At 48.1% G+C, this 8,850-nt stretch overlaps 1 protein-coding gene across 2 annotated transcripts in view; it reads left to right on the top strand.

Moving 5' to 3' along the window:
- NRP2 (neuropilin 2) overlaps positions 1 to 8,363 on the top strand; it is a 118,484-nt gene extending 110,121 nt beyond the window's left edge. For both annotated transcript variants that reach the window (XM_021076239.2, XM_021076240.2), the window contains exons 16-17: positions 3,277 to 3,327; positions 5,035 to 8,363. In XM_021076239.2, the coding sequence (XP_020931898.1) occupies positions 3,277 to 3,327; positions 5,035 to 5,342 (359 nt within the window). In that variant the 3' untranslated portion in view covers positions 5,343 to 8,363. The remainder of the gene's footprint in view (positions 1 to 3,276; positions 3,328 to 5,034) is intronic.
- Positions 8,364 to 8,850: the final 487 nt, after the last annotated feature.

The raw sequence follows: 8,850 nt of genomic DNA on the forward strand, positions 1-8,850 counted from the left end.
GCAGTCTCCTGTGCCCACCCAGAGAGCTTGAGTGCAGGCCTGGACCAGGTGAGGGGAGGGTCTTCTCTGGCCCTAATGCAGTACTGAGAGTCAGAGTTCAGGTTTTGGAGTCAGACTGGCCTGAGATTGAATCCACATGGGGACCCAGAAAGAAACGGGGTCGTATGAGCACAGAGGTTGAAAGTGGAAGTTGTGTGGGTGGGAACATCCATTCCTGACCTGTGTTCTCGAAAGGTGTGGCACATTCCACTGCTTCTCATCCGCCTCATACTGACAGACGCGCCCATCCACTAAAACAGTCCTGGAGGGTCATTGCCAAGTTATCCTCATTTTAAAAAATTTCGGAGTTCCCGTTGTGGCTCAGTGGAAACAAACCTGACTAGTATCCATGAGGATGCAGGTTCGATCCCTGGCCTCACTCAGTGGGTTAAGGATCCAGCATTGCCATGAGCTATGGCATAGGTCATAGACACGACTCAGATCTGATGTTGCTGTGCCTGAGGTGAGGGTCAGAAGCTGTGGCTCTGATTCAACCCCTAGCCTGGGAACTTCCATATGCCGCAGGTGCGGCCCTGAAAAGACAAAAAAAAAAAAATGACTTAATTCCAGGTCCCTGGTCCTCACATTCTTTTGCCACCTGCCTCGAGTCCCCAACCAAGTCTCCATCCTGTGTCATGTCCCCTTCCCGGTAGGTGCCACCTCCACTGTCTGCCTTGAACTCCTGGCTCCCCTCTTCCCCTCCCCCAACCCACTCTTCCCTTTTCTTTGCTCCAACTGCACGGACTCTGTGAACCACCACACTCCCTGCCAGCATCCTGAGGAAACAGGCTGAGGTTTACCTCCTGGGCTCAACAGAAAAGGAAAGTGGCCTGTAAAGGGCAAAGAGGTTTTGAGGAAGAGAGCTTTTAATCAAACACAGATATCAAGAATATGACCAGAGAAAACTGCTATCACAGGAAAATGCTTTTTGTGCAAATGTTCCCTTTATTGGGTTTTTCCCCAGGGTGCCTTTCTTTCTTTAAGGCTTTGTAAACAGATGCGCTTTTGAAAATGTTGATTAATGTATCCCTTTTTTTGACCCCTTCCCACTCACCCAAACTCCTGGGAGCCGTGATTATGCAAAAAGCCAAGTCAAGCCCCTAAAGTGTTCTTCACCTTAAGTAGCCTTTGATCCTCCAGGTGCAGACATCTCAGCCACATCTGGGCAATCCATTTCATAGAACCTTGAAAATGGACCCATTCTTGGGAGGTCATCTCATCCAGCCCTCTGCCTGCAGAGACAAGAGGCTGTGATCTCCTGGGACAGAATGTTCTCATCATCATTTCCATCCCTTTTACCCTTTTTTCTCCAAGATCAATGCCACATCCACTCCTTTCCAGCCCACGGTCAATAGCATTCTAAGAGTTCTTCCCTGAGATGTGAGATGGAGCATGATGGAATTCTCACCTCCAAGGATTTGTCACATCCTTGGCAGAGACTGAATCCTTAAAAGCAGGAACAGGATTTGGCCCCAAAGTCACTGGCAGAAGCCCCATGGTCTTTGTCCTCGGCTGATTCACCTATTTTTATCCAACGTTCTGCATCTTTTAACCATGAAGGTGTTAAGACATGTGAGCATCCTCTCAAAATGACTAATTGTTGGGAATGTGATGGGTTTCTTCCATGTTTGTTTTTTCAAAGGTTAAACAAAAAAAAGCTCGATTTTCACAAGTTCAATTTGATCTCTATGACAGACACCACCTGCCTCTTGTTGATTCATGTTTCCATCTTCCTTCCAAGGAAACAGCCTGTGTGTGTTGTAGAGGCCTGAAGGGTAATGCAGGGAATGGGCACTGAGGTGGGGAAGCTGGAGTGGCCTGCAGGTGCCAGTTTCTGTGTTCTGAACATGCCAGGAAGAGGCTGGATTTATGGAGTTTGGGTGCCACACGGCATCCATCCTTTCAAGTAGGGTCGTGGCAAGTTGCCCTCTGCATCTTTTACTGGTGACCAAGAGGATGAGAATGTGCTTCAGCATTTTGGCCAGTAAGGAGGCAGACTTCTAACACAATGAAAACCACTGCCCCCAGGAAGAGGCTGAATTTCCAGTGTGGCAGTGATGGATGGATCTTCAGGTCAGGTCATGGTCAAAGACATTTTCCCCAAGATGTTGTACTCCTGAGAGAGACGTTTAGGCTGGTCTGGAGTTCTTCTTTTCCCTTTTGCTTGATGCTTTAGCTGTTTGAAATTTGGGGGTTGTGTTAAGCCTTGATTTTGCGGTATCAATTTATAGTGCTAACAACAAGCTTGTTCACCTGACTTTGGGTTGAATAAAACTCCTAAAGGGCCACATACATTCACCTGCACCATCTTGAGCTGACAGCCAGGATGGCATAATTAACTTGTGAGGTAGGAAGAAACGATAAGACTCTGCTCTTTACCACATATTTGATTCTCTTTTTTTTAAATATTTTACCGTTTTAGACAGGTCATTTCCATTGACTCCGATTTCTATAAGATGGACAGCATGGTGAATAGAGAGAGACCTGTATTCCCCCCCCTTCCCCAAAAAAATTACCATAAAAAAGAAAAAGATAGAGAGTGATAATACTGGAGGAAATTCAGAGTAGATTAACTTAGCGCTATTCAAGCCTGGGCTCATCAGATTGGATGCCCATGTTTGATCTATTCTAAACCAAGAAGAAAGCCCACAGGAAAAATAGACTGGGAAGGAAGAAGAAGAGGTATTGGCGCAGATACGTGGAGGTGGGCAGGCATGATACGTCTTCCCTGTTCTACTTCTACATTAAGTCATGTAATGACTGAAATGTGACTTCCTTAAATTACCATACGCTTATTTGAAATCCAGAGGAGAAAGACTATGGTGCTTCATGGCTCTCAGCCTCATGAATAGGAGGAAGGGCAGGGTGTTATACCAAGCAGCATCACAGTCATGGCAACAGCTGATGGCTATGAGGGGCCCTTCAAGTGGCCTTCAATAAAACTCAGACCGGCCTTGGTCATAAGCAGCAGTCATTATAAAGGCACAGGTGAGCATTTACTCACCCTAAAGACCTTTCTTATTGTTTCTGCTCTTCTGGTTATTGTTGGAAGTAAAGAGAAGCCATTTGAAGGGGAAAGGATACAGTAGTGGACATACTAAATGATCCAGAGGCAGATGTGCTTCTCTGGCCGCTGGCAGGGCTGGAAGTCACTCTCAGGAAGGGGGCAGCGCTGCTTTATTGCCATGGCAATGGAACATGTTACAACTTGATTATTTGTTTTCTTTTTCATTACAGTGGACTTCCCAGAACTACATGGCAGAGAGGGCTACGAGGATGAAATTGATGGTGAGAATTGCTATGATTTAGCAGATAATCTTGAAATTCAACTTTGGCTATAAAGACATCCACAAAAATAATGCCATGGGTATTGGAGGGCCAGGATTTAGAACTATCAGTCAGAAATATATAAGGGACAAGAATCCAGAGAGGAATGAAGAAACCATCAATTGGTCTGTCAAGGTCAAAATTGGAAATTGAGAAAGTTTATCGAGTTCCCTCTGCCTCATCTGAACCAGGTCTCCTCCTCCAGGCAGCTAGTGACACTGATGAACTTTGAATCTGAAGAAAGCCTTTAGAAGTGAAAGCCAGGCTCCTCTGTACATGTCACTGCTTGACCCCACTGACCTCCTTCCAAAAAGGGCAGAGTCAGTAAGCATCAGTGTGAACATGCTCTCAGGCCTGCTGCACTTTCCAGTCACGTGGCTTTTGAGAAGTTGTCTCACACTCTCCAAGACTCCAGGTTGGAGCTTGTTGTAGGATTTAGGTTTCCCGTCCACACAGCCCATCTCGCATTTTCATATTTACTGAAAGCACTCTTTTCCCACTGCACATACACATATTTCATGAGGCTGAAGCAGGAGTCCTGGCCAGAGGGGCGCTGAGCAAATACACAGATGTCATTTCTTCCCCTGACTCAGAGCAGCACAGGTCTGTGTCTCTGGGCATCTCTGGGCGCCAGAGCTGATCTCCAAGAGAGATCACCAAGGTTCCCCTCAAAGAACAGCTTTAGACCAAGAGAAGAGCCGTTTATAGAGTTAGCTGCTTTTCACCTGACCTTCATCAAACACGTCAAGTGTCGTTATAGAAACAGAGTAACTAACCCAAACAGCACCTTGTTAACTGGCTGCAGGCTCTCCCTGCAAAGCCCGGTCTAACGCTCCTTTTATGGGCAAAGCTGCACGCCTGGCCTTCCCAGAGAGGCTGCAGTGGATCAAGCAGCAGAGACCCTGGGATGGAGTAGAGAGGAAAGGGTGATGGTGTAGAAAGCCTGATTTCTATTCCTAAGTGTAACTGCTTGTTAACTCTGGGAACTCGAGTGAGTTACTCGTCCCTGGCTTAAAACCTCAGTTTCCTCATCTGTTTTTTAATTATGCCATCGCCCTGCCTTCTTCATGGGACCATTAGGAAATCCCACAAAATTCACTATGGATGTGGTCATGCCATGGCCACACTATAAAAATATAAGCATATTGGTTTTCTGGGCCTGCAATAACAAAGCACCGCAAATTGGGTGGCTTAAACAACAGAATTGGGAGTTCCTGTTGTGGCACCGTGGAAATGAATCTGACTAGGAACCATGAGGTTGTGGGTTCGATCCCTGGTCTCTATCAGTGGGTTAAGGATCTGGTGTTGCCATGAGCTGTGGTGTATGTAGGTCGCAGATGCAGTTCGGATCCTATGTTGCTGTGGCTGTGGTGTGGACTGGCAGCTATAGCTCTGATTTGCCCCCTAGCCTGGGAACTTCCATAATCCGCAGGTGTGGTCCTAAAAAGATTTTTTAAAAAGAGAGATAGAGAGACATGAAATAACCTGTCCAAGGTTACACAGCTAGGATGAGGCAGGGCTGGGCTTTAAAGCCAGGCAGAGCAGTTCAAGAGTCCTATGGGTTCAGCCCTGGGCTCTGAAGAACATCTGAACTGGGCTGGGGGAGCCTCAGTGATCTAACCCTCAAAGGAGTAGTGTCTGCAATCTCTCGTGTACTTTGCATCCTAGATGAGTACGAGGTGGTGGACTGGAGCAACTCTTCTTCCCCGACCTCCGGGTCCGGGGCCCCTCTGGCTGACAAGGAGAAGAGCTGGCTCTACACCCTGGATCCCATCCTCATCACCATCATCGCCATGAGCTCGCTGGGCGTCCTGCTGGGGGCCACGTGTGCGGGGCTCCTGCTCTACTGCACCTGTTCCTACTCGGGCCTGAGCTCCCGCAGCTGCACCACGCTGGAGAACTACAACTTCGAGCTCTACGACGGCCTCAAGCACAAGGTCAAGATGAACCACCAGAAGTGCTGCTCGGAGGCCTGACGGATTGCACCCACATCACATCTGACGTTTCATTCCAGCAAGAGGGGCTAGTGAAGATTACATTTTTTTTCCCTTTGGAAACTGAATGCCATAATCTCGATCAAAGCAATGCAGAATACGGAAGGGGTGGACAGACAGGCGGGTCGAGAGGGAGGGCCGAGGCAGCCACGCAGGGGGTTATGACCACCTGGGACTTCGAGGCTGCATCCCTGCTGGACAGACGGGAGCTCATCTCTTTGGGGGTCACAGTTCTATTTTGTTTGTGAATTTGTTCTTATTATATTTTATTTCTTTGGTCTGCGGGTAACTCACAGAGGCAGAAGAGAGTGACTTTTCCTGTATAGAGCAGAGTGGTGACCACTAGTCCCTGCCTTCTCTAATCAACACTTGGAAAGCAAAGGGTCTTTTCAGACTTTCCATCCTTAGGAAATAACATCCCCCAAAGGCCGCCCAGCTTTTCCCGTCCTCTGATCGTCTTATGACTTGCAGGATTTGCTGTGGTGTAGGTTCTGCCAGCCAACTTGACAAGCTGCCGTTTCCAGTCCTAGCATTTCAGTAGGATGTTGTTGCCTTTAACTTTTTTTATCCAGGGGAAAATTGCCATTTTAGGGTCAGCATGGACAGCTCTTTCTTATATGTGATTTAAAACAAACCAGAAAGGAAACTTCACATGTCAAAATCCATAGAAGCGCCTCCATGTTAGAAGCGGACAAGCCTTAACATGCTTTGTGAATAGGAGCCATTCATTCAATCTAGACCGAGAATTTGTGGCTGTGAGGCTACTTTGTGGGGCCTCTGGTGGTGGTTTTGCTTTTTCTTTTCCTTCCTCCTCCTTCTTCTTCTAAAACATACACATACACACGTGCACACACATGCGCACATACACACACACACATGCACACACACATAGGCACACACGCACACACATTTCTCAGGTCTCTAAGCCCCAGGAAACAGCATTGTTTGATATTCTCTGTGATGGGGGTGGGGAAACACAGGCGATTGGTATGTTTCTCTATCAGTGAGATGTAACTGGTGACCACTGGAAGGAAAGGAGCACAGCGGAGAGAGAAGAAGAGGTCCATCCTCTGTGATCATGTGATGGCAAACACAGAGCAGACTGGAAGAGACATCCCGAATGAACCGATCTCTCTGATGAGCGAGTAACTGACTTCTCCTCGGGGTTACAGCCGCCACCTCCACCTTTCAGAGGCATCAGAATGAGGATGGCTGTGAGCTGATTCTAACCGGAAGTCTGCAAGCACTATGGACCAGAGTGGTGACACCGCTTCAGCCCCAGAGAGGCTTGTTCTCACACACACACACACACATACACACACACAAACACACACACACCAGTTTATGTATTTTTTTTATTAAGTGCCTTGAAAAAATGAAGAAAAAGATGTATTTTCCTTCTATGTAGAAATCAGTGAATATCATACAAGTGAAGGCGTTCCTCTCCCTCACGCCCGGTGGCTCCGCGCCCGGTGGCCCCCACACCGCTGATCCTACTAATGGAGTGAGCCCTGCCACCCGAGCGGTGGTCATAGCCCTAGAGGACACTCAACTCCTCGAAAGGGGAGGCATCAGGAATAGCACGAGACTGTGTGAAGGATAAGACTGTCCACGTCGAGATCCAAATCTTGATTTCGTTGTACCGGCAAAGGACTGCCTGCGTGCTGGAAATACGTTGGAAGCCCAAACAGTATGCCCAGCCCGTGGCTCATCCATGGTAAACTTGTCAGACCATTTCTGCTGCTATGGTCACCCACAATTTCATTTGTCTCAGACCCGGGGCGAATGGGGCTGGCTGGTTCCTTTCAATGTTAACGTATGGAGATGCGCGTTCAGATGGTTAATGTCCCAGTGCTTCGGATGCAGGGAGGGAGAGTGCATACCGACAGCTATTTATTCATATGTGTGTGTGTCTTTGGCCGCCTTTGAGTTCTCTGTATCTACTGTGTATGTGAATGGTCACGTGGGATTCAGTGGTGTTGTTGTGACTTTGACCTAGGGCCCGAGTGTCACGGCTGATCTCGGCACTCGTTGGCACAGTGATAGTTAGAGATGCAAAGCAAAGCTGTCAAGCCCAAGGGCTTCGCTTCTGCCCCCCCCAACCCCGCCCCCGAGCCGGGCATGCCGCAGAAGCAAGTTCTTCGTTTGCCCACCTTCCTCTCCGCCTTCCCATGTAGCTCAGTGTTCAGGAAGCTAGCAAGCCCAGGGGTTTCCAGAGTTGGCCTGCAGAAGAAGAGAGTTCAGAAGCAGGCCCCAGGCGTCCTGGCCCCTCCTGTCCTGTGGGCCATTTTACAGCCCCCCAAAGACCAGCCCTGTCTCCGGCCCGCAGTTCACCTCTAAGTATGTACAGCTCAACCTGCATCCCCCGAACAGTCCTGTATCCATAGTCACCATGGGCTGGTTTGAGGCCCTGAGTGGGCTCTGAATGGTGAAGGAGAGCAGGCTGCCCAGGGCCACATGTAGATACCTCTCGCCAGCACTGGAGGCTGGTCTGTTCTAAGCCAGAAAGACAGCGGGGGCCCGAGTGGAACCTGCCCAGGAGCATCCCTCGTGCTTTCGTTGTCCCTGTCTGCAGGTAGGCTAGCTGACCATCTCCTTGAGTCCTTCCCTTTGGGAAACCCAGCTCACAGTATTGATCTCCTTTTTTGCCTTGTACTGAATGACACGTTACCTCCACGCTCTCCCGGACTAGGCGGTCCACAGGACCACCGGGCTGCTTCCTCTCCTAGATGGGGATGGGGAGTTGACAGAGATGAGGGCCCGAGGAATGAGCCTGAATGGCAAGAAAACAAAGGAAAGTGTTAAACTGTCACACAGAAGGTTAACTTTTCCAAGGTTTGCAGTTAAAGGTATTTGACCATTCGCTGGCTGAGCCAGATCAAGGGAACTTGAGAGCTTTTACTGTGATTCTTCAATGTAAAAAATAAACAACAATGTCAAACTGTGTTTATATGATTTGTATAAAGCCTTTTTAAGATTACTATTTAAATAAACATTATACCAGAGATTATTTTTCTGCATGTTTTTTTTTTAATTGGAGACAAAAAGACTTGGGTTCGGAATGGCCAAAGCATCTCAGGTTGCCTAAGATGTTCCTGGATTTTAGCACTAAAGCCCCATGTCCTAAGAAACCCATCAGTCCCAGCCAAATCAAGACAGTGGGTCATTCTCTTGGGACAGTGCTTCTCAGCACTTTTATATGAAGTCATTAGGTAGATCGGCTACCTGGCCTTTTGTAAAATGAAAATATGATGTAGACATGTAATAGGCTACCTGGCCAGGTGGGCTACTTAAGCTCAAAGCCTTGCCTGGTAGATTTCTGAGATGCCTACAAACATTCCTCCTCCGCAGACACGCCAGCCCCTTGCAACTTCTGCTGCTTCCTTTCTGCTCAAACATTAGCTTGTCAATATCTCTGGTGATTGCAAGGTCGCAGTGCTTCTCAAAATGTGGTCCCTGGACCAGCAGCATTAGCCTCTCTTGGGAACTT

The sequence above is a fragment of the Sus scrofa genome, chromosome 15 (assembly GCF_054392235.1).
Source record: "Sus scrofa isolate SSC_HxYL_T2T_F1_AM1 chromosome 15, Sscrofa_HxYL_maternal_Yorkshire_Landrace_v2.0, whole genome shotgun sequence".
Taxonomy (NCBI): domain Eukaryota; kingdom Metazoa; phylum Chordata; class Mammalia; order Artiodactyla; family Suidae; genus Sus; species Sus scrofa.